At 39.3% G+C, this 26,559-nt stretch overlaps 4 protein-coding genes across 3 annotated transcripts in view; 1 reads left to right on the top strand and 3 right to left on the bottom strand.

The window, feature by feature from the left end:
• Positions 1-26,559, top strand: part of LOC133553184 (zinc finger protein OZF-like) — an 839,429-nt gene that overhangs the window by 429,514 nt on the left and 383,356 nt on the right. The window lies entirely within an intron of this gene.
• LOC133558483 (zinc finger protein OZF-like) overlaps positions 1-26,559 on the bottom strand; it is a 135,692-nt gene that overhangs the window by 91,922 nt on the left and 17,211 nt on the right.
• Positions 712-12,308, bottom strand: LOC133536674 (oocyte zinc finger protein XlCOF22-like). Its single transcript, XM_061877637.1, has 2 exons — positions 11,720-12,308; positions 712-2,785 (listed from the first exon to the last, which is right to left on the bottom strand). The coding sequence occupies exons 1-2, from the start codon at positions 12,135-12,137 to the stop codon at positions 1,458-1,460; spliced, it is 1,746 nt and encodes a 581-aa protein (XP_061733621.1). The 5' UTR covers positions 12,138-12,308; the 3' UTR covers positions 712-1,457.
• On the bottom strand, positions 14,810-26,044 carry LOC133551350 (zinc finger protein OZF-like). Its single transcript, XM_061898019.1, has 2 exons — positions 25,714-26,044; positions 14,810-16,476 (listed from the first exon to the last, which is right to left on the bottom strand). The coding sequence occupies exons 1-2, from the start codon at positions 25,832-25,834 to the stop codon at positions 15,167-15,169; spliced, it is 1,431 nt and encodes a 476-aa protein (XP_061754003.1). The 5' UTR covers positions 25,835-26,044; the 3' UTR covers positions 14,810-15,166.

Here is a 26,559-nt window from a genome sequence, read left to right as displayed (position 1 = left end):
TCACCACATGGGCTCAGGAACAGTTCATAAAACCACTGTCAGTAACTACAGTTGGTCGCTACATCTGTAAGTGCAAGTTAAAACTCTGCTATGCAAAGCCAAACCCATTTATCAACAATGGCTTCGCTGGGCCTCAGCTCATCTAAGATGGACTGATGCAAAGTGGAAAAGTGTTCTGTGGTCTGACGAGTCCACGTATCACATTATATGTGGAAACTGTGGACGTGGTGTCCTCCGGAACAAAGAAGAAAATAACCATCCGGATTGTTGTAGGCGCAAAGTTGAAAAGCCAGCATCTGTGATGGTGTGGGGGTGTATTAGTGCCCAAGGCATGGGTAACTTACACATTTGTGAAGGCACCATTAATGCTGAAAGGTCCATACAGGTTTTGGAGCAACATATGTTGTCATCCAAGCAACGTTATCATGGACGCCCCTGCTTATTTCAGCAAGACAATTCCAAGCCACGTGTTACATCAGCGGGGCTTCGTAGTAAAAGAGTGCGGGTACTTTCCTGGCCGGCCTGCAGTCCAGACCTGTCTCCCATGGAAAATGTGTGGCGCATTATGAAGCGTAAAATATGACAGTGGAGACCCCGGACTGTTGAAGGACTGAAGCTCTACATAAAACAAGAATGTGTAAGAATTCCACTTTCAAAGCTTCAACAATTAGTTTCCTCAGTTCCCAAACGTTTATTGAGTGTTGTTAAAAGAAAAGGTGATGTAACACAGTGGTGAACATGCCCTTTCCCATCTACTTTGGCACGTGTTGCAGCCATGAAATTCTAAGTTAATTATTATTTGCAAAAACGAAGTTTATGAGTTTGAACATCAAATATATTGTCTTTGTAGTGCATTCAACTGAATATGGGTTGAAAAGGATTTGCAAATAATTTTATTCCGTTTATATTTACATCTAACACAATTTCCCAACTCATATGGAAACGGGCTTTGTACATCAGGGCGAGGAAAAATTAAACCCAGTGGAATGACAATGAGAAACCTTGGAGAGGACTGCAAATGTCCATCCCCCCCTCTAGGGCAACCGGTGCTATGGACGTCGCGTGGATCTTGTTAAATAGCAGACAGTATCAAAAAATGATCTTGTATTCGCTACGATTATGATGCTACGAACAAGAATGAATCGGGGCGGATTCATGAAAAGAAAGATCGGTGTCAGAGCTTTAGACTAATTGAGCCCGTGTACACGTACTGATAGTAGTTAATGTCATTTATTACACAGATAAAGCCTTCAAAAAACATCTAAAACTGCCGACAACAATTGATAGACAATTAGTGACAAGCAAATTCGTAACATGGCATAATTAATAATAAATAATGTAAAATTACTTAATGGTAAAAACATTTCACAGCATATTGAACAAATAATAATCTTTTACATGCGTGAGTTCTCATGTGCACATTTAAAACATTTTCGAGAAAAGCTTTTACCGCCCACTTAACAATGAACTTGTTTGGATCCTGCGTGTCTTCTCATGTGTTGAGTCAAACCGCGTTTCTCCGAGAAGGTTTTACCACAAACTGAACAGTTAAAGAACTTTACACCTGTGTGAGTTCTCATGTGTTGCGTCAAACTACTGTTTTGGGTGAAGCCTTTGCCACAAACTGAACAATCAAATGGTCTTTCTCCTGTGTGCGTTCTCATGTGTTTAGTCAAGTTGCATCTTTGTAAAAATCTTTTACCGCAAACTGAACAAATACATTGTTTTTCTCCAGTGTGTGTTCTCATGTGTTGAGTCAAACCGCTCCTGAAAGCAAAGTTTTTACCACAAACTGAGCAATCAAATGGTCTTTCTCCTGTGTGCGTACTCATGTGTTCATTCAAACCGCTTTTGCGAGAAAAGTTTTTGCCACAAGTTGAACATTCAAATGGTCTTTCCCCCGTGTGCGTTCTCATGTGTTTGGTCAAACCGCTTGTTTGAAAGAAGCGTTTACCGCACACTGAACAAACAAATGGTTTTACCCCCGTGTGTGTACTCATGTGTCGATTCAAACTGCTATTTCTAGAAAAGCTTTTGATGCAAACTGAACAACTAAACGGTTTTTCTGCAGTGTGTGTTCTCATATGGTCGGTCAAGCTGCTTTTGTGAGAAAAGTTTTTCGCACAAACTGAACAATTAAATGGTCTTTCTCCTGTGTGTGTTCTCATGTGTACCGTCATTACGGTCTTTTGAGAAAAGCTTTTAGCGCAAACTGAACAATGAAATGTTTTTTCTTCTGAGTGTGTTCTCATGTGTTCAGTCAAACGGCTATTTTTAGTACATCTAACGCCACAAATTAGACAGTTCACGCTATTTTTGCGTGTCTTCTTTTTAGAGCAGTTGCCGTCTTTGTTGCCAGTCTGAATCCTCATGACACCTTCACAGTCTGTATCGCTGCTCAAAGTTACTTTAACCTCGTCTTCAGCCTCACTATATGATAGTGGAGCTAAAAGGTTGTCTCCTTGGGGTTCCTCTTCGTCATCTTCAGTCTTCGCAGATAATTCAACCTCGTCTTCAGCCTCACTATCTGATAGTGAAGTTAAGAGGTATTCTGGTTGTGGTTTCTCTTCATCATCTTCAGTCTTCACAGAGACAACAGTCATTGACAACTTGGTGTAATCAGCTTCCTCTCGTCTTAGAAGACACTCTCCCTCCTTAGTGATGCAGAGTTCCTCCTCTTCCTTTTTAATGTGGGGGAGCTGTGAAGCTTCCTGCTTCCAAGTGGAGCTCCCTCCCTGCGACTGAGGGGGAAGTTCTTCTGGATGACCAATCAATTGCTGGACGTCTGAGGAACACAAATACATTCAATGTATTTCTTTATGATGCATCATCTGTGATGTTCATAGGGCTGGGCAATTTTATGGTTGTGATTGCGATACATTTCAAGTCAATTACTGTACAATTTATACCAAAAGGTGTTGTTAGTGAAATCCTTAGCTTTGTCACGTTTAAATAGTTTTTATTTTATTGGGTGAAATACCACAGAAAGGAACATAAGGAGGAACTGCAATTATTTATGGTGTTTTTCCACAATCATTTACAAACTTTATATAGGACCAGAATGCATTTGTTTTTCTTTTTTTGCATTTTAACTCGTACATAAAGGCTATCAAAAGTCAGCGAACAACGGAGGCAATAGGAGTCATTATGTGACTGAGTGTATTGCGCCCGTAAAGCCCTGTAAAAAAAAACAACATCCAAAAACCACCAACAACACCCCATTTACATCTTGTGACCTTGATATTAAGTATTTACAATATTATTATTAAAAGGTCTGACCTTAATGGATTTTTTTTTTGCAGATCAGTGATCACAGCGAGGTAACTCGCTCATACAACTATTAACATACTGAGCCGGTGAGCTGCTGCATCGCCTATGGGTTGGTGAGAGTTAATTTTATATTATAAATAATGCATCTTACTTGTATAGTAGAAGGTTGGCCATCTGTGACATCCAACTTATACCCAGAAATGTCGAGAAAGACATGTCCTAAATCAGGGATGTCAAAGTGGTTTTCATTGAGGGCCAAATGGCAGTTATGGGGCCGCTTGTAACAGTGGATAATGGAGGAATTGGCCTCTGGATTTCATTATTCATTATATAAATGTTTTAAGTAGACTGTCCATTTTACAGTAAAAACTTTGCATTTAAAACATTTTACTTTTGTTTTTTTGTTTTAGAACATTTTACGGTAAATGGAAAAACAGTACCACTGTTTTTTTTTGGAAGGGAAGGGGTTTGCGAAAAAAAGCTGGCAGATCAGTTGCCAGAATTTTTGTGTTAAATTGACATTGTATTTTAAAACATTATATTGTTCAGGGAAAAACAGTACAAAATTTTTTTTTAATTGTGGCAACTTTGTTGTCAGTTTTTGTACCATAAAAACAAATTCACAGCAATACACCGTTAAGGGGAACATTATCAGCAGACCTATGTAAGCGTCAATATATACCTTGATGGTGCAGAAAAAAGATCATCTATTTTTTTAACCGATTTCCGAACTCTAAATGGGTGAATTTTGGCGAATTAAACGCCTTTCTGTTTATCGCGCTGGAGGCGATGACGTCAGAATGTGACGTCGCCGAGGTAACACACCCACCATTTTCATTTTCAACACATTACAAACACCGGGTTTCAGCTCTGTTATTTTCCGTTTTTTTGACTATTTTTTGGAACCTTGAAGACATCATGGCTCGTCGGTGTGTTGTCGGAGGGTGTAACAACACTAACAGGGAGGGATTCAAGTTGCACCACTGGCCCCAAGATGCCAAAGTGTCTGCCGCCAGACCCCCATTGAATGTACCAGAGTGTCCCCAATATACCGGCGATGCTAAGACAGACATGGCACAGAGATGTATGGATAACCTGCAGATGCATTTGCAACGATAGTCAAGAAATCACAAAGGTGAGTTTTGTTGATGTTGACTGCCAGCTAATCGATGCTAACATGCTACGCTAATCAATGCTAACATGCTATTTACCGGCGGTGCTAAAGCAGACATGGTACAGAGATGTATGGATAACTTGCAGATGCATTTGCAACTATATTACGTTTCCTTCCACCCACATTTAATGCGAAAAAAACACTTACCAATCGACGGATTTAAGTTGCTCCAGTGTCAAAAGATGCGAAAGTCCTGATCGTTTGGTCCGCACATTTTACTGGCGATGCTAACGCAGCTATTCGGCCATGCTATGGCTATGAATAGCGTCAATAGCTATTCGCTCAATAGCTTCAGTTTCTTCTTCAATACTTTCATACTCCAACCATCTGTTTCAATACATGCGTAATCTGTTGAATCGCTTAAGTCGCTGAAATCCGAGTTTGAATCCGAGCTAATGTCACTATATCTTGCTGTGGTATTCCCATTGTTTGTTTACATTGGCAGCACTGTATGACGTCACAGGGAAATGGCCAGTGTCTTCGCAGAGAGCGAAAATAAGGCACTTTAAAGCTTTATTTAGGGATATTCCGAGACCGGTAAAATTTTGAAAAAAACTTCAAAAAATACAACAACCCACTGGGAACTGATTTTTATTGTTTTTAACTCTTTTGAAATTGTGATAATGTTCCCCTTTAAAAACAACAATCGTAGATTTTACAGTCAAAAACTGGTGGCTCAGCCAACAGAGTTTAAATGCAAAAAAATAGTAGTATTTTTTTTCCAATTTACAGTAATATTCTGTAAAGAACAACGTAACATTTATTGTCATTTTTATTCATTCGATGGGTAGTTTGCTGTAAAGTTAAGTATTTTTATTTAGGCAAAAACGTGGTTGGAAAATATGATGATACACTAATATCTGTTGCAATATTGGATACTAATAAAGTTTAAAAATGTATGCAATTTCAAGCAGCACACATATTTTTTCTGTCAAAATTAAAACAAATCCATTACATTTAGTGATAATATATGAAGTACTTTATTGACATATTATTTCCAGCTGTTTGCGGGCCGAATAGAATGATGTCGTGGCCCAGATCTGGCCCCCAGGCCTTGAGTTTGACACCTGCATCCTAAATTGTCCATTTGGAGCATTACTAATTTATGAGAACATTTTTAGTCGCTATTCAATACCTCCTCTAATTGTAGCATTAATTTAATGCAGAAAAAGTAGCAGTTTGGAATTCACATCCTTAATTTTGATCATGGGAAGGATTGATATTATTTGTGTAAAAGATTAAGACTTTGTATATCTACACAAGAATAATGATAATAGAATTTTCCTTCTGGTCTACTTTCATTTGTTAACTGGATTGTGGGAAAAAAAGTTATTAAATTAACTTTTGTTAGTTAACAAAATTGAAAATAGGAACTTTATAGTAAATACACTACACACTGTGATCTTTCGTGTCCATTATATTTAGACTTTTAGGGGATGTGCTGTAAAAAAAATTAAAAAAAACATCATTCGGGGTGGTAATGATTCATTTAGTCCGCCATGGTGATGAGAATGTTTTGTTTACCTGTTCAAATCGGCACTTTTATTGAAATTGTATTCTGGTACTAAAGACCATATAGAGACGCCATTTTTTATTTTTGTCATTTTTGGCATAGCTCAGTTGGTAGAGTGGCCGTGCCAGCAACTTAAAGGGTTACAGGTTCGATTCCCGCTTCCGCCATCCTAGCCACTGCCGTTGTGTCCTTGGGCAAGACACTTTACCCACCTGCTCCCAGTGCCACCCACACTGGTTTAAAGGTAACTTAGATATTGGGTTTCACTATGTAAAGCGCTTTGAGTCACTAGAGAAAAAGCGCTATATAAATATAATTCACTTTTGTTGCTATTAATGCTGCTACAAAAATTCTGTTTGATTTGAACGTCCTATGTTATGCATTTTGGAATAAACTTTTCAGAATTGGAATTTTGTTTTATTTGATCCATTTATTTTGAGCACACATGCATATATCTTTTGATCATAACCATACCATACCGCCGTCAAAGGAGCTTAACATTGAACTACATCTAAGAAAAATAATAATATAAGAAATAAATATATATATTTTTTTAACTGGGCAGTCGGGACCCATTGAATTTCCCTGGAACCCGTTTAACTCACCACCTGTGGGACCCGGGGACTCACTACATTGAAAACCTATCCACATTACTGCAAACGACTTGAAGTTAGTATTATTCGCAGACAACACAACTGCGTTCTGTTCAGGAGAGTCCACACAGAAGTTAATGCAAATAATAATAGAAGACATTAATCAATTTAAGAGATAGTTTGATAAAAATAGACTATGAATCTCAGTAAAACTAAAATAATGTTGCTCATTTAAGTTGGAGGGAAAGTCAAACAACTACGCGGACATTGAAAGGGTAAAATAAATAACTCTTTTGTTCGTCAAAATTGACGATAAAATGAACTGGAAGTCTCGAATAAAAATATACAAAATAAAGTGGCCAGAAATATTTCAAGACTGAACGAAACAAAACATGCTCTGAACCTAAAATCACTTCATAGTCTCTAGCATTGCTCGCTAGTGTTACCGTAGATGGGTTATTGTGTGGAAATATGGGGAAATAACTACAAAAGTACACCTCTTCACTAACCATGTAACAACAAAGATCAGATGGAATAACACATAATGTTGGATGTAGAGAATATATAACAAATAAAATGAAATTCTATGATTTGGTGCATTTAGAAACAGCTAAAATGATGTAATTGCTACCCAAGAATGTACAACAATTCCTCTTAACGAAAGAAAAAACATTTGTATGCCTATCTCAGCTACAATCGGGCGGAAGGCGGGGTGCTGGAGTAAACACATGCTGAGAAATAGCTCCGTGCCTGCCTACTTTATGGGTTATATATCAACCTGTGGATAACAGAGACAAATATAATAGTCTCCTTTTCAGGCGAGAGAGGACGCTAAAGGCAGTGCCTTTAAGGCAGGACCCCAATATTGTTGTCCGGGTGGAAATCGGGAGAAATAGGGGAGAATGGTTGCCCCGGGAGATTTTGGGGAAATTCGGGAGTCTCCCGGGAAAATCGTGAGGGTTGGCAAGTATGTTCTATCGTCGTCGAAATTGTGCAACACTATTAATATATACACGCTTTATGTTATACAGTTTGTCCACATGGCACAGCACTAATGGGGTATGCTTTTATTTTTGTATGGTTCTGTCTAGGGATGTCCGATAATATCGGACTGCCGATATTATCGGCTGATAAAGGCATTAAAATGTAATATCGGAAATTATCGGTATCCGTTTCAAAAAGTAAAATGTATGACTTTTTAAACGCGGCTGTGTACACGGACGGCAATTAACCTGAAAGGGGAACATTATCACAATTTCAAAAGGGTTAAAAACAATAAAAATCAGTTCCCTGTGGCTTGTTGTATTTTTGGAAGTTTTTTTTCCAAATTTTACCGGTCTCGGAATATCCCTAAATAAATCTTTAAAGTGCTTTATTTTCGTCTCTCTGCGAAGACACTGGCCATTTCCCTGTGACGTCACACAGTGCTGCCAATGTAAACAAACAATGGGAATACCACAGCAAGATATAGTGACATTAGCTCGGATTCAAACTCGGATTTCAGCGACTTAAGCGATGGTTGGAGTATGAACATATTGAAGAAGAAACTGAAGCTATTGAGCGAATAGCTATTGACGCTATTCATAGCAATAGCATGGCCGAATAGCTGCGTTAGCATCGCCGGTAAAATGTGCGGACCAAACGATCAGGACTTTCGCATCTTTTGACACTGGAGCAACTTAAATCTGTCGATTGGTAAGTGTTTTTTTTCGCAATAAATGTGGGTGGAAGGAAACGTAATATAGTTGCAAATGCATCTACAGGTTATCCATACATCTCTGTGCCATGTCTGCCTTAGCATCGCCGGTCAAATGTGGAGACACTCTGGCACATTCAATGGGGGTCTGGCGGCAGACACTTTGGCATCTTCGGGCCAGTGGTGCAACTTGAATCCCTCCCTGTTAGTGTTGTTACACCCTCCGACAACACACCGACGAGGCATGATGTCTCCAAGGTTCCAAAAAATAGTCAAAAAAACGGAAAATAACAGAGCTGAGACCCGGTGTTTGTAATGTGTTGAAAATGAAAATGGTGGGTGTGTTACCTCGGCGACGTCACATTCTGACGTCATCGCCTCCAGCGCGATAAACAGAAAAGCGTTTAATTCGCCAAAATTCACCCATTTAGAGTTCGGAAATCGGTTAAAAAAATAGATGGTCTTTTTTCTGCACCATCAAGGTATATATTGACGCTTACATAGGTCTGTTGATAATGTTCCCCTTTAAAGGCACTGCCTTTGCATGCCGGTCCAATCACATAAAATCTACGGCTTTTCACACACACAAGTGAATGCAAAGCATACTTGGTCAACAGCCATACAGGTCACACTGAGGGTGGCCGTATAAACAACTTGAACACTGTTACAAATAAGCGCCACATTGATGAACCCACACCAAACAAGAATGACAAACACATATCGGGGGAACATCTGCATAGTAACACAACAGAACAAATACCCAGAACCCCGTGCGGCACTAACTCTCCCAGGACGCTACAATATACAACCCCCCCACCCCCAACCTCCCCATGCTCTCTCAGGGAGAGCATGTCCCAAATTCCAAGCTGCTGTTTTGAAGCATGTTAAAAAAAAATAATGCACTTTGTGACTTCATTAACAAATATGGCAGTGCCATGTTGCCATTTTTTTCCCCCATAACTTGAGTTGATTTATTTTGGTAAACCTTGTTGAATTGTTTAATGCATCCATCGGGGCGTCACAACAAAATTCGGCATAATAATGTGTTCATTTCACGACTGTACATGTCGGTGTCGGTTGATATCGGAATCGGAATATCGGCTAAAAAGCCATTATCAGATATCTCTAGTTCAGTTTCTTAACAAACTCTTTGGAGCGATAAGCGAGCTACAAGTGTAACGAGTCCTAGGTTATTAAAGACATGAGTGTCCATGTCTGAATAATGAGAGTTACTTGTAGAACTGTAACATGAGATTTTGGGTCTTTTGGCAAAGTAATTTTTTTTTTCTGACCATGCATATTTTAGGTATCCAACATTGCATAATCTAAACATTTCATTGGCTTTGTAGAGAGAGATACAACAACAAAAACCCATCCATTCATCCATTTTCTACTGCTTGTCCCATTGGGGGGTGCTGGAGCCTATCTCAGCTGCATTCGGGCGGAAGGCGGGGTATACCCTGGACAAGTCGCCACCTCGTCGCAGGGCCAACACAGATAGACAGACAACATTCACACACTAGGGACCATTTAGTGTTGCCAATCAACCTATCCCCAGGTGCATGTCTTTGGAGGTGGGAGGGGCCTATCGCCAAGTGCATGTTTTTGGAGGTGGGAGGGGCCTATCCCCAGGTGCATATCTTTGGATGTGGGAGGGGCCTATCCCCAGGTGCATGTCTTTGGAGGTGGGAGGAAGCCTGAGCACACAGAGGGAACCCACGCAGTCACGGGGAGAACATGCAAACTCCACACAGAAAGACCCCGAGCCCGGGATTGAACGCAGGACCTACTCAGTGGCCTAGTGGTTAGAGCAGGGGTCGGGAACCTTTTTGGCTGAGAGAGCCATGAAAGCCAAATTATTCAAAATGTATTTCCGTGAGAGCCATATCATATTTTTTTACACTGAATACAACTAAATGCGTGCATTTTTAGGTAAGACCAACATTTCTAGAGTATAAGTCTCTTATTCTTTTTAATAACATTGTTATTCTGAAGCTAACCAATCATAAATAAAATGTCATGTCTGTTGATCATGTTTTTGTTTGGCCAAGTGCTGTTTGTCCTTTGGACTCTTTAAGTTCCTGTTTTTTTCCACTCCCTTCTCTGGTTTCCTTGGTTACTCATTTTGTCCACCTGTCTCTGGCAGAGGCAGTATTTAAGCTCGTCTTTGCCAGTCAGTCGCCCTGGCCTCAATGTGATCTTTTCTTGCTCTGTGCTGACTTGTTTCATGCCTTGCCATAGTTTCGTGCTTCATGCCATGCCAAGTAAGTTTTGTTTGATTTATGTTCATAGTCTGCTTATGCGTTAGCTTTGTTCCTTAGCCCAAGTTGTGCCTCCACTGTGAGCGATTTTTGTTTGTATCTTTTTTAGTTTAAATTAAATCATGTTTTTATCGGGAGGAACTCAAAGTAAAGCCGCTGCTCCTCCACATGGAGAGGAGCCAGATGAGGTGGTTCGGGCATCTGGTCAGGATGCCACCCAAACGCCTCCCTAGGGAGGTGTTTAGGGCACGTCCAGCTGGTAGGAGGCCACGGGGAAGACCCAGGACACGTTGGGAAGACTATGTCTCCCGGCTGGCCTGGGAACGCCTCGGGATCCCCCGGGAAGAGCTAGACGAAGTGGCTGGAGATAGGGAAGTCTGGGCTTCCCTGCTTAGGCTGCTGCCCCCGCGACCCAACCTCGGATAAGCGGAAGATGATGGATGGATGGATGGATGTTTTTACCTAAATGTCATGTCCCGAGTAGTCCGTCTGCCTTCCTGGGGGAACGACCCTGCGGCAAGCTGCGACCCCCTCCATCGTGACATAAAATACTTCTTACCATTATGTGACTACTTAAACGGGTGCGGTAGGAAACGGATGGATGGATTTAAATGCATGAGAATGTTTTATATTTTGCACGTTATTTTTAACACTGTGATTACCAGCGAAATTAATCATAATTATCGTGTTAAGCAATGTCAGCTCAGATTTATCTGAGAGCCAGATGCAGTCATTAAAGAGCCACATCTGGCTCGAGAGCCATAGGTTCCCTACCCCTGGGTTAGAGTGTCGGCTCTGAGATGGGTAGGTTGTGAGTTCAAACCCCGGCCGAGTCATACCAAAGACTATAAAAATGGGAGCCATTACCTCCCTGCTTGGCACTCAGCGTCGAGGGTTGGAATTGGGGGTTGAATCAGCAAAAATTAATCCCGGGCGCATCACCGCTGCTGCTCACTGCTCCCCTCACCTCTCAGGAGGTGATCAAGGGTGATGGGTTAAATGCAGCGGATAATTTCGCCACACCTAGTGTGTGTGTGTGTGTGTGACTATCATTGCTACTTTAACTTTACTCAGGACCTTCGTATTGTGAGGCACATGCACTAACCCTTGTACCACCGTGCTGCCCCCCAAAAATCAAATGATTAAAACTACTTTGGTAACTTTTATTTTACTTTATGAGCTGTGCCACCTGTGTTTCTTGTTGTTTTTTACCTCCAGTCCTCTGCAGGTTGATGTAGACATGTGGTCCAGTCTTCTCTTCACACACTGCACATCTCTTACTCATCTCCAACATCTTTACATTCAAATCGTTATTTTCCTCACGCAAGCGCTTGTTTTGCTCTTCCAGTTTCTTGATTCGACTTTTGCATTCTTCCAGCTCCTCTGATTTGAACTCCACTGCCTTCTTCAAGCTAACAATCATGGCGGCTCTTTGTTTACATTCATCCACAAAGTCGGCTATTTTGTCATCGACGCTCTTTTCAGGCCTTACAATTGTCTCCGAAATGGCGTTGTTGGAAACATCGATTCGTTCATCGTCGTGTGCAGTTTTCGTCTTTTCCCCTCCTGATTCTCTTTCACTTTCTCTTTGACATGACGTCGCCATCTTAGCATAGCAGTAGTCGTCCATCTTCTATCACGTCATCAATATACACTTCAGATAACACCCCCATCGCTCCAAACTCAATATTTGAGGACTTATATCGCTGTCACATCGCCAATTCTTAAAAGTTTCTCGCAAAGCTACGAGCGTTCAGTCCGCCATCTTGGTCGCCATCAAATATCCTTATAAGCCGCTCGATCCGTCTGCGCATGCGCCAAATTCAGCCATTTCCGGTCCTGCCTCGTTATCTTCTTCTGTTGTTTTATTTTGACAGGGTTTGTGGAAGTTGCATCGCTTGTGTCTTCCGCCTTCATACGCTTCAAAAAGCGATGAATATAAGTAATTACTCTTTTGGGGGGGAAAGTTTTAAGTGAGAAGACTGTGAAACGTTTAAATATCTTGAGTGCATTTTAGAGATTGTTTTTGAGACTCTCTTGCTCCTAAAATGTGAAACATTTATGTTTGGAATGTGACACTGTGCTTTTATTTTGGGAGGAGCTAGCAGGAAGATAGCATAGTTATGGGTCCTTTTACTGCTAAATGCATGCTAATGTTAGCAGGTTAGCATGCAAATATGAACATGCTACCTTTTTAGCTGATTTTACGTCTTTTATTCTGTAATTAGACAGCCACTTAGTCATAGAACTTGGTATGTCACACATGTTAACTGATAGCATGCTAATGTTAGCGTGCTAGCATGCTATCAGTTAACATGATATCAATAATATTAGCATGCTAGCTAATATTAGCATGCTAGCTTTTTTAAGCATGTTTTACAACCGTTTACTCCAGAGTCATATAACTTGGTGCGGGACACTTGTAAACTGTTAGCATGCAAACGTTAGCATGCTAATATTAAAGTGCTGACTTTTTTTTCTCCCCCTAAATGTACTTTTATTACCCTTTAATTTCCCAGCCATACACTTCGGAGCAGTGGTCCCGGTACCGGGCCGCGGCTCGATTGGTACCGGGCAGCAGAAATTTTTTTTATAATTTATTTATTTTTTCTTTCTTTTTGAATTAAATCAACATAAAAAAACACAAGCTAGACTTACAATTAGTGCACCAACCCCAAAAAACTCCCGTTCTCATGACAAAAAATTTAATAAAAATTAAATTAAATAAAAAGAAATAAACATTTTTTTTTTATCAATCCAACAAAACAATACACAGCAATACCATAACAAAACAATCCAAATCCAAAACCAAACCTGACCCAGCAACACTCAGAACTGGAATAGACAATTCGATTCAATATCGATTCTTGGGGTCGCAATTAGATTATTTATCGATTTTTTTCGATGTAACGCGATTCTCGATTCAAAAACGATATTTTTCCGATTCAAAAGGATTCTGTATTCATTCAATACATAGATTTCAGCAGGATCTACCCCAGTCTGCTGACATGCTAGCAGAGTAGTAGATAAAAAAAAAAAAAAGCTTTAATAATTGTAAAGGACAATGTTTTATCAACTGATTGCAATAATGTAAATTTGTTTTAACTATTAAACAAACCAAAAATATGACTTATTTTATCTTTGTGAAAACATTGGACACAGTGTGTTGTCCAGCTTATGAGATGCCATGCAAGTGTAAGCCACTGTGACACTATTGTTCTTTTTTATTATTTATATAAATGTCTAATGATAATGTCAATGAGGGATTTTTAATCACTGCTATGCTGAAATGATAACTAATATTGATACTGTTGTTGATAATATTCACTTTTGTTTCACTACTTTTGGTTTGTTCTGTGTGGTGTTTGTGTCTCCTCTCAATTGCTCTGTTTATTGCAGTTCTGAGTGTTGCTGGGTCACGTTTGGTTTTGGAATTGGATTGCATTGTTATGGTATTGCTGTGTATTGGTTTGTTGGATTTATTAAAATAAAAAAAATAAAAAAATCTATTTAAAAAAATAATTAGAATCGATTCTGAATCACACAACGTGAGAATCGCGATTCGTATTCGAATCAATTTTTCCCCACACCTCTAATTATTAATGTAATTGACATTAAAAAAGGCTTAAAACCCCATCTTTTTTAAAAAAGCCTTTTTGTAGAAATGCCTGCTGGTTCTAGCTATTGGGCTGTTTCTAGTTTTTTATTTTATTTATTTTTATTATCTTTTTATATTACTATCATTATTACTATTTTTGTTTTACACTGTGGTACTTTGAGGTTGTTTGCTCAACATAAAGTTTTTTTGTTTTTTTTTTACAAATAAAATCTATTATTATTATTATCATTAAGAGTATGTGAAATGTTGACTTCTACCTTGTTTCCTTCCGTGTTTACCTCCTTAAAGTAAAATCAATCAGAAATATGCAGCAGTCAAAATATGCCAAACATGGATATGTATTTGTGGAGAGTGTTATTAATTTTTTCCCACATGTTTTTAAATGAGTGTAATTTAGATTTTTTTTTTTTTTTGTATGGTGAATAGACGTTTTTTATACTAGCCACACATTTTATGTTAGTTGGAATATATATATTTTTTGCACCACGACTAGGGCAAGGGTGTCTGCTTTGGGTCATATAAGTAAATGCTGTGCTTCTTCAGAGCACAGTTAAAGGATGTTGGCCTGAAAAACCTCATGTTGTCTACTAGATGGCGACAATATGTCGGTACCCAAAGCATCGGACGTTTGCAATCTCCCTGCCCCCAAGATTCCTCAATAAACTCGCTGGGCAATTTGACGCTATGGTAGTACAGTTTTATTTTGATTTTACATTAAAATATGATACTCTGACCAGTGGCCCAACATTTGGTAAAGAACAAAAAAAAAAAAGTTCCATCATCCACAATCTTTATGTGAGAAAAGGACACATGCCTTCCCCTTGTCTTTGCATTCCTAATAGTCAAAAACTGCTTTTAAGAGGCAGGTAACAATATAGGATATGAGGATTCATCTATTACACCAATAATTCCTTCAAAAACATTTAAAAGTGTCAATAACCTTTTATATATAATTAGTGACAGGCAAAGTCATAACATTAAATGTTAGTAATCAAATTAATTACAATATGGAAAAAAAGCTTTTACAACACACAGAACAATTAAATAGTCTTTCTCCTGTGTAAGTTCTCATGCGCATGGTTAATACTCTTTCGAGAAAAGCTTTTCCCACAAACTGAACAATGAAATTGTTTAGATCCGGTGTGAGTGGTCATGTGTTGAGACAAATGGCATTGTTGCGTAAAGCTTTTACCACAAGCTGAACATTCAAATGGTCTTTCCCCTGTGTGTGTTCTCATGTGCTGAGTCAAACTGCTTTTTTGAGAAAAGGTTTTAAAGCAAACTGAACAATTAAACTGTTTCTCTCCAGTGTGTGTTCTCATGTGTTGAGTCAAATGGCATTGTTGAGTAAAGCTTTTACTGCAAACTGAACAATCAAACGGTTTTTCTCCTGTGTGCGTTCGCATGTGTTTCAACAAACTACTATTTTGAGAAAAGCTTTTACCGCAAACTGAGCAAACACGATGTTTTTCTCCTGCATGTGTTCTCATGTGTTGAGTCAAACCGCTCCTGTGAGAAAAGTTTTTAGCGCAAACTGAGCAATCAAATGGTCTTTCCCCTGTGTGCGTTCTTATGTGTTGCGTCAAACCGCCCTTATTAGAAAAGTTTTTACCGCACGCTGAACAATCAAATGGTCTTTCTCCTGTGTGTGTTCTCATGTGTTTAGTCAAACTGCTGTTTTGAGAAAAGCTTTTACCGCAAACCGAACAAATATATAGTTTTTCTCCCGTGTGTGTTCTCATGTGTAGAGTCAGACTGCTATTTTTAGAAAAGCTTTTGACGCAAACTGAACAACTAAATGGTTTTTCTCCTGTGTGTGTTCTCATGTGATGAGTCAAACTGCTTTTGTGAGAAAAGTTTTTATCACAAACTGAACAATTAAATGTCTTTTCTCCTCTGTGTGTTCTCATGTGTTCAGTCAAATAACTCTTTGTAGTGCATCTTGTACCACAAACTAAACAGCTCCAAGTATTTTTAAATGTCTTCTTTTTAGAACAGTTGCCATGTTTGTTGTCAGTGTGAGTCCTCATATCACCTTCACAGTCTGTATCGCTGCTCAAAGGTTCTTCAACCTCGTCTTCAGCCTCACTATCTGATAGTGGAGCTAAGAGGTTGTCTACTTGTGGTTTCTCTTCATCATCTTCAGTCTTCACAGAGACGACAGTCAGTGGCAACTTGGTGGGATCAGTTTCCTCTCGTCCTAGAAGACACTCTCCCTCCTGAGTGATGCAGACTTCTTCCTCTTCATCTTTAATGTGGGGGGGCTGCGAAGCTTCCTGCTTCAAAGTAAAGCTCCCCACCTGTGGCCGAAGGGGAATTTCTTCAGGATGACCAATCAGCTGCTGGACGTCTGAGGAACACAAACACTTTCAATGTATTACGTTATGATCTTCATGGGGCTCTGCGGGCATATGATCGTGAGTGTGCTAAATTTTAGATCGATAACTGTGAAATGCAAAAAGGGTCATGAAAACTTTAGCGGAATCGTTAGTTTTGTCACGTTTAATGTATGGTTCTGTTGTTTGGTCAGAAATCATAGAGCAGGGGTGTCCCAAAGTGCGGCCCGGGGGCCATTTGCGGCCAGCGGGTTATTTTTTACCGGCCCCACGACACATTTTAAGAATATAATTGAAAAAAATTAACACACATAAAAAGTGGTATAAAAGAGCAAACAGGTGAAATGTAACAATAAATTGTTGCAATGCTTACTCTTATAACACAAAGCTGCCATGCAGGCTGTTTCTTTCTTTGTGAAATAATAATGAATCAAAATCAATGTCATTTTGAATTATTGACCTATTCAAGGCTCTGATTGCGTCACATTAGATATTCCACTTTGAAATATTTTTTGGGGAAAATGTTGCATATTTTGTGTTTTGCCATATAAAAAAACGGAGCTGTTTTTTTTAAAAAAAAGAAGGGCCTAAACAAACAGACAAAACATAAACAACTATAAAACTTAAAATTGACGGATATATCTGGAGTTGATCTCGAGATTATTGTGCTAGAAGTAAACAGTAAAAAAATGTATTATTTATTTTTTAACACTTTAATGAGCAGGACACTTTTGGATCCCCAATTATTTTAGTGTGATTTGTTTTTAAGTGTCATTGCTCAAAAAATAATAATGAATCAAAATCCAAAATTAAGACTCCAATTATTATATAATCTCAAATATTCCATCTAAAAAAGTTATTGGGTGAAAATATTGCATATTTTGTGGTTTTTCCATTTTTTCCCCCTAATATTGATCTAGAGATTTAAAACTTGAAAAATAAGAAAAAATAATAATACTGAATAATGACACATTTTTAATTTTTTTTTTTAACCAAAACCCTTTGGGGTCCCCGGGATCATAACTGAGTGGAGGCCAAAATGTATATTTTTTATACATATATTGTATTGGTTTTTAAAGGGGAACATTATCACAATTTCAAAAGGGTTAAAAACAATAAAAATCAGTTCCCAGTGGCTTGTTGTATTTTTTGAATTTTTTTTCAAAATTTTACTGGTCTCGGAATATCCCTAAATAAAGCTTTAAAGTGCTTGATTTCGGCTCTCTGCGAAGACACTGGCCATTTCCCTGTGACGTCACACAGTGCTGCCAATGTAAACAAACAATGGGAATACCACAGCAAGATATAGCGACATTAGCTCGGATTCAGACTCGGATTTCAGCGACTTAAGCGATTCAACAGATTACGCATGTATTGAAACAGATGGTTGGAGTATGAAAATATTGAAGAAGAAACTGAAGCTATTGAGCGAATAGCTATTGACGCTATTCATAGCCATAGCATGGCCGAATAGCTGCGTTAGCATCGCCGGTAAAATGTGCGGACCAAACGATCAGGACTTTCGCATCATGTGACACTGGAGCAACTTAAATCCGCCGATTGGTAAGTGTTTGTTTCGCATTAAATGTGGGTGGAAGGAAACGTAATATAGTTGCAAATGCATCTGCAGGTTATCCATACATCTCTGTGCCATGTCTGCTTTAGCACCGCCGGTAAATAGCATGTTAGCATCGATTAGCGTAGCTGTTAGCATCGATTAGCTGGCAGTCAACATCAACAAAACTCACCTTTGTGATTTCGTTGACTATCGTTGCAAATGCATCTGCAGGTTATCCATACATCTCTGTGCCATGTCTGTCTTAGCATCGCCGGTCAAATGTGGAGACACTCTGGCACATTCAATGGGGGTCTGGCGGCAGACACTTTGGCATCTTCGGGCCAGTGGTGCAACTTGAATCCCTCCCTGTTAGTGTTGTTACACCCTCCGACAACACACCGACGAGGCATGATGTCTCCAAGGTTCCAAAAAATAGTCGAAAAAACGGAAAATAACAGAGCTGAGACCCGGTGTTTGTAATGTGTTGAAAATGAAAATGGCGGGTGTGTTACCTCGGCGACGTCACATTCTGACGTCATCACCACATGAGCGATAAACAGAAAGGCGTTTAATTCGCCAAAATTCACCCATTTAGAGTTCGGAAATCGGTTAAAAAAATAGATGGTCTTTTTTCTGCACCATCAAGGTATATATTGACGCTTACATAGGTCTGCTGATAATGTTCCCCTTTAAAATAAAAATGATGAAAATGGCCCCCGCTTGCTTTGATTTTTCAGTGTGCGGCCCTCAGTGGAAAAGTTTGGACACCCCTGCCATAGACGTCAACTTAAACAGGAAATGCACTTTTTTTGGAACGTTGCCTATCATTCACAATCCTTATGTAAGACAAGAACACATTTATTTTTGTTTTTTTTGTTGCTTCTTAACTCGGCTAACTCTGCTAAAAATGGAGGTAATGAAGTGAAGTGAATTATATTTATATAGCGCTTTTCTCTAGTGACTCAAAGCGCTTTACATAGTGAAACCCAATATCTAAGTTACATTTAAACCAGTGTGGGTGGCACTGGGAGCAGGTGGGTAAAGTGTCTTGCCCAAGGACACAACGGTAGTGACTGGGATGGCGGAAGCGGGAATCGAACCTGCAACCCTCAAGTTGATGGCACGGCCACTCTACCAACCGAGCTATACCGCCCATGGGAGACTCTAAAGGGGAACATTATCAGCAGACCTATGTAAGTGTCAATATATACCTTGATGGTGCAGAAAAAAGACCATCTATTTTTTTAACCGATTTCCGAACTCTAAATGGGTGAATTTTGGCGAATTAAACGCCTTTCTATTATTCGCACTCGGAGCGATGACGTCACGTGACGTCACATAGGTAGTCAACGCCATTTTCTCAAAAACATTACAAACACCAAGTCAAATCAGCTCTGTTATTTTCCCTTTTTTCGACCGTTTTCCTGTACCTTGGAGACATCATGCCTCGTGGGTGTGTTGTCGGAGGGTGTAACAACACTAACAGGGAGGGATTCAAGTTGATTTACTTGGAGTGTGCATCGATTAGCACGGCATGCTAATCGATACTAACATGCTATTTAGGCTAGCTTTATGTACATTTGTAGCTATATTTGCATCCAGCGTTTCCCTCCACCCACATTCAATGCAAAACAAACACTTACCAATCAACAGATTTAAGTCGCTCCAGTGTCACAAGATGCGAAAGTCCCGATTGTTTGGTCTGCACATTTTACCGGCGATGCTAAGACAGACATGGCACAGAGATGTATGGATAACCTGCAGATGCATTTCCAACAATAAAGTCAATGAAATCACAAAGGTGAGTTTTGTTGATGTTATTGACTTATGTGCTAATCAGACATATTTGGTCGCGGCATGACTGCCAGCTTATCGATGCTAACATGCTATTTAGGCTAGCTGTATGTACATTTGTAGCTATATTAGCATCCAGCGTTTCCTTTCACCCACATTTAATGCCAAACAATCACTTACCAATCGACGGATTTAAGTTGCTCCAGCACATTTTACCGGCGATGCTAAGGCAGACATGACACAGAGATTTATAGATATCCTGCGACAATCGTTGGTTAGAAGGCGATCGCCGAATAGCGTCAATAGCTAATCGCTCGATACCTTCAGTTTCTTCTTCAATTTCGTTTTCGCTATCTGCCTCCATACTCCAACCATCCGTTTCTATACATGCGTAATCTTTTGAATCGCTTAAGCCGCTGAAATCCGAGTCTGAATCCGAGCTAATGTCGCTATATCTTGCTGTGGTATTCGCCATGTTGTTTGTATTGGCAGCACTGGATGAAGTCAAAGGAAAATGGACGGTGGCTTCACAGATAGCGAAAATCAGGCACTTTAAAGCCTTTTTTCGGGATATTCCTTGATGGGTAAAATTTTGAAAAAAAAAATCGAAAAATAAAATAAGCCACTGGGAACTGATTTTTATTGGTTTTAATCCTTCTGAAATTTTGATAATGTTCCCCTTTAAGATGTGACTTTAAGGTTTTACTACTTACGTATAAAATACTACACGGTCTAGCTCCAGCCCATCTTGCTGATTGTATTGTACCATATGTCCCGGCAAGAAATCCGCCTTCGAAGAACTGAACATCTGTGGTTCTCTCCAAGGTTCCTCATTGTCCCATTGGGTTGTCTTTTTCCTTGCCCTGATGTGTGATCTGAACCAAGGATGTCGTTGTGGCTTGTCCACTATGGACAGGACTCTCACACTATTATGTTAGATCCACTATGGACTGGACATTCACTTTTATGTTAGATCCACTATGGACGGAACTCTCACACTATTAAGTTAGATCCACTATGGACTGGACTCTCACACTATTATGTTAGATCCACTATGGACTGGACTCTCACACTATTATGTTAGATCCACTATGGACTAGACTCTCACTATTATGATGGATCCACTATGGACTAGACTCTCACACTATTATGTTAGATCCACTATGGACTGGACTTTCACACTATTATGTTAGATCCACTATGGACTGGACTCTCACACTATTATGTTAGATCCACTATGGACTGGACTCTCACTATTATGTTAGATCCACTATGGACTGGAATCTCACTATTATGTTAGATCCACTATGGACTAGACTCTCACACTATTATGTTAGATCCACTATGGACTGGACTCTCACACTATTATGTTAGATCCACTATGGACTGGACTCTCACTATTATGTTGGATCCACTATGGACTGGACTCTCACTATTATGTTAGATCCACTATGGACTGGACTCTCACACTATTATGTTAGATCCACTATGGACTGGACTCTCACTATTATGTTAGATTCACTATGGATTGGACTCTCACTATTATGTTAGATCCACTATGGACTGGACTCTCACTATTATGTTAGATCCACTATGGACTGGACTCTCACTATTATGCTAGATCCACAATGGACTAGACTCTCACACTATTATGTTAGATCCACTAAGGACTGGACTCTCTCACTATTATGTTGGATCCACTATGGACTGGACTCTCACTATTATGTTAGATTCACTATGGATTGGACTCTCACTATTATGTTAGATTCACTATGGATTGGACTCTCACTATTATGTTAGATCCACTATGGACTGGACTCTCACTATTATGTTAGATCCACTATGGACTGGACTCTCACTATTATGTTAGATCCACAATGGACTAGACTCTCACACTATTATGTTAGATCCACTAAGGACTGGACTCTCTCACTATTATGTTGGATCCACTATGGACTGGACTCTCACTATTATGTTAGATTCACTATGGATTGGACTCTCACTATTATGTTAGATTCACTATGGACTGGACTCTAACACTATTATGTTAGATCCACTATGGACTGGACTCTCACACTATTATGTTAGATTCACTATGGATTGGACTCTCACTATTATGTTAGATTCACTATGGACTGGACTCTAACACTATTATGTTAGATCCACTATGGACTGGACTCTCACACTATTATGTTAGATCCACTATGGACTGGACTCTCACTATTATGTTAGATCCACTAAGGACTGGACTCTCACTATTATGTTAGATCCACTATGGACTGGACTCTCACTATTATGCTAGATCCACAATGGACTAGACTCTCACACTATTATGTTAGATCCACTATGGACTGGACTCTCTCACTATTATGTTAGATCCACTATGGACTGGACTCTCACAATATTATGTTAGCTCCACTATGGTCTGGACTCTCTCATTATTATGTCAGATCCACTATGGACAGGACTCTCACACTATTATGTTAGATCCACTATGGACTGGACATTCACTTTTATGTTAGATCCACTATGGACGGAACTCTCACACTATTAAGTTAGATCCACTATGGACTGGACTCTCACACTATTATGTTAGATCCACTATGGACTGGACTCTCACACTATTATGTTAGATCCACTATGGACTAGACTCTCACTATTATGATGGATCCACTATGGACTAGACTCTCACACTATTATGTTAGATCCACTATGGACTGGACTTTCACACTATTATGTTAGATCCACTATGGACTGGACTTTCACACTATTATGTTAGATCCACTATGGACTGGACTCTCACACTATTATGTTAGATCCACTATGGACTGGACTCTCACTATTATGTTAGATCCACTATGGACTGGAGTCTCACTATTATGTTAGATCCACTATGGACTAGACTCTCACACTATTATGTTAGATCCACTATGGACTGGAGTCTCACTATTATGTTAGATCCACTATGGACTGGACTCTCACACTATTATGTTAGATCCACTATGGACTGGACTCTCACTATTATGTTAGATTCACTATGGATTGGACTCTCACTATTATGTTAGATCCACTATGGACTGGACTCTCACTATTATGTTAGATCCACTATGGACTGGACTCTCACTATTATGTTAGATCCACTATGGACTGGACTCTCACTATTATGCTAGATCCACAATGGACTAGACTCTCACACTATTATGTTAGATCCACTAAGGACTGGACTCTCTCACTATTATGTTGGATCCACTATGGACTGGACTCTCACTATTATGTTAGATTCACTATGGATTGGACTTTCACTATTATGTTAGATTCACTATGGATTGGACTCTCACTATTATGTTAGATCCACTATGGACTGGACTCTCACTATTATGTTAGATCCACTATGGACTGGACTCTCACTATTATGTTAGATCCACAATGGACTAGACTCTCACACTATTATGTTAGATCCACTAAGGACTGGACTCTCTCACTATTATGTTGGATCCACTATGGACTGGACTCTCACTATTATGTTAGATTCACTATGGATTGGACTCTCACTATTATGTTAGATCCACTATGGACTGGACACTCACACTATTATGTTAGATCCACTATGGACTGGACTCTCACTATTATGTTAGATTCACTATGGATTGGACTCTCACTATTATGTTAGATCCACTATGGACTGGACTCTCACTATTATGTTAGATCCACTATGGACTGGACTCTCACTATTATGTTAGATCCACTATGGACTGGACTCTCACTATTATGCTAGATCCACAATGGACTAGACTCTCACACTATTATGTTAGATCCACTAAGGACTGGACTCTCTCACTATTATGTTGGATCCACTATGGACTGGACTCTCACTATTATGTTAGATTCACTATGGATTGGACCCTCACTATTATGTTAGATTCACTATGGATTGGACTCTCACTATTATGTTAGATCCACTATGGACTGGACTCTCACTATTATGTTAGATCCACTATGGACTGGACTCTCACTATTATGTTAGATCCACAATGGACTAGACTCTCACACTATTATGTTAGATCCACTAAGGACTGGACTCTCTCACTATTATGTTGGATCCACTATGGACTGGACTCTCACTATTATGTTAGATTCACTATGGATTGGACTCTCACTATTATGTTAGATTCACTATGGACTGGACTCTAACACTATTATGTTAGATCCACTATGGACTGGACTCTCACACTATTATGTTAGATTCACTATGGATTGGACTCTCACTATTATGTTAGATTCACTATGGACTGGACTCTAACACTATTATGTTAGATCCACTATGGACTGGACTCTCACACTATTATGTTAGATCCACTATGGACTGGACTCTCACTATTATGTTAGATCTACTATGGACTGGACTCTCACACTATTATGTTAGATCCACTATGGACTGGACTATCACTATTATGTTAGATCCACTATGGACTGGACTCTCACTATTACGTTAGCTCCACTATGGACTGGACTCTCACTATTATTTCAGATCCACTATGGACTGGACTCTCACAACTATGTTAGATCCATTATGGACTTGACTATCACAATATTATGTTAGATCCACTATGGACTGGACTCTCACTATTATGTTAGATCCACTATGGACTAGACTCTCACATTATTATGTTAGATCCACTATGGACTGGACTATTATTATTATTATGTTAGATCCACTATGGATTGGACTCTCACAACTATGTTAGATCCACTATGGACTGGACTCTCACTATTATGTTAGATCCACTATGGACTGGACTCTCACACTATTATGTTAGATCCACTATGGACTGGACTCTCACAATATTATGTTAGATCCACTATGGACTGGACTCTCACTATTATGTTAGATCTACTATGGACTGGACTCTCACACTATTATGTTAGATCCACTATGGACTGGACTCTCACACTATTATGTTAGATCCACTACGGACTGCACTCTCACAATATTATGTTAGATCCACTATGGACTGAACTCTCACACTATTATGTAAGATCCACTATGGACTGGAGTCTCACACTAGGGGCGGGAGTCCCCACATCTGTGGTCCTCTCCAAGGTTTGTCATTGTCCCATTGGGTTGAGTTTTTCCTTGCCCTGATGTGGGATCCGAACCAGGGATGTCGTGGCTTGTGCAGCCCTTTGAGACATTCATGATTTAGGACTATATAAGATTGATTTACCCCACAATGGGTTAAATGAGGTAAACAATGTTGTCCATAAGGCACAACACTAATTAGGTTTATAGATTTGTTTCTATTGTCCAGTTTTCAACAAAGTCTTTGGGACAAAAAGCAAGTCCAATAAGTCCTAAGTTATCGAGTAAGAATTGTCCTCGTCGGAAAAATGAGTTCCTTTTAGAAATATACGATGGGATTTTTGCCTTTTCGCTAAGTTTTTTTTCTGACGATACATATTTTAAGTCGATAACATTTACCAATCCAAAACTATTTTTGCTTTATAAAAACAGATACAAAATTTTTGAATCATTGAAATGTGCTTAGTACCAATTACTTTATAAACTGTGACACTTGTGGAGAACTTCCCAATATAAAGTTGACAATAATCAAGTTCTTCTTCTTCTTCTTCTTTATGACCTCCAATCCTCTGCACCTTCTTCTTCCACAACATCTCTGCTTTCACATCATTATTTATTTTGCTCTTCCACTTTCTTCATTTGACTTTTGCATTCTTTCATCTCCTCTGATGTGAACTCCACTGCCTTCTTCAAGCTAACAATCATGGCGGCTCTTTCTTTACATTCTTCAACAAGGTCGGCTCATTTCTCATCCAAGCTCGTTTCGAGGCTCAGGATAGGCTCTAAAAAAGACGTTTTTGGAAACTTCAGGTCACTCACCTTCATCTTCAGTTTTCAGCATTATTTCCGTTGGTGATTTGCTGGAAGTTGGTGGCGCTGATTCTCTTTCACTTTCTCTTTGACATGACGTCGCCATCTTAGCATAGCAGTAGTCGTCCATCTTCTATCACGTCTTCAATCTTCACTTCAGACAACACTCCATCACTCCGAACTCAAACTGCGTTTCGTGGGCTATCGAAGTATTTGAGCTTGTACTTCACGGCTTGATCGTGAATTTTGTCGCTAACAAAGTCTTGGAGCAGCTGGATCTGTTTGCTCATGCGCCAAAAGTCAGCCATTTCCGGTCTAGACTCTCTCTCTCTCTCTCTCTCTTTCGTTTCCGGTCTTGACGTCGTGTCTTCAGCCTTGATACACTTCAAAAAGCAATGGCTGAAAGTAATTCAGTGATAAGATTTCGAAACTTTTATGTCTTGTGTTCTTTATAGTCATCGTTATTGTGACTTGTTAACTGTTGCTCCTGTGCGTGAATAGGTGAGCGTATTAATGTGTGTTTGTCGCCGTCTAGTGGTTCTTATTGGTACATTACGCTGTCTGTCCGTGTGAACACACACGCACGCACACACACACGCACGCACACACACACACACACACACACACACACACACATATATATATATATATATATGTATGTATATATATATATATATATATATATATATATATATACATATTTATATATATATATATATATATATATATATGTATATATATATATATATATGTATATATATATATATGCATTTGTCTCCATTTAGTGGTTCTTTTGGGTATATCACACTGTCTGTGTATATATATATATAAATATATATGCAAATATATGTATAT

Source organism: Nerophis ophidion, linkage group LG01, assembly GCF_033978795.1.
Source record: "Nerophis ophidion isolate RoL-2023_Sa linkage group LG01, RoL_Noph_v1.0, whole genome shotgun sequence".
NCBI lineage: Eukaryota > Metazoa > Chordata > Actinopteri > Syngnathiformes > Syngnathidae > Nerophis > Nerophis ophidion.
Note: the sequence above shows the minus strand (reverse complement) of the source record. Positions and strands in the feature narration are given on the sequence as shown.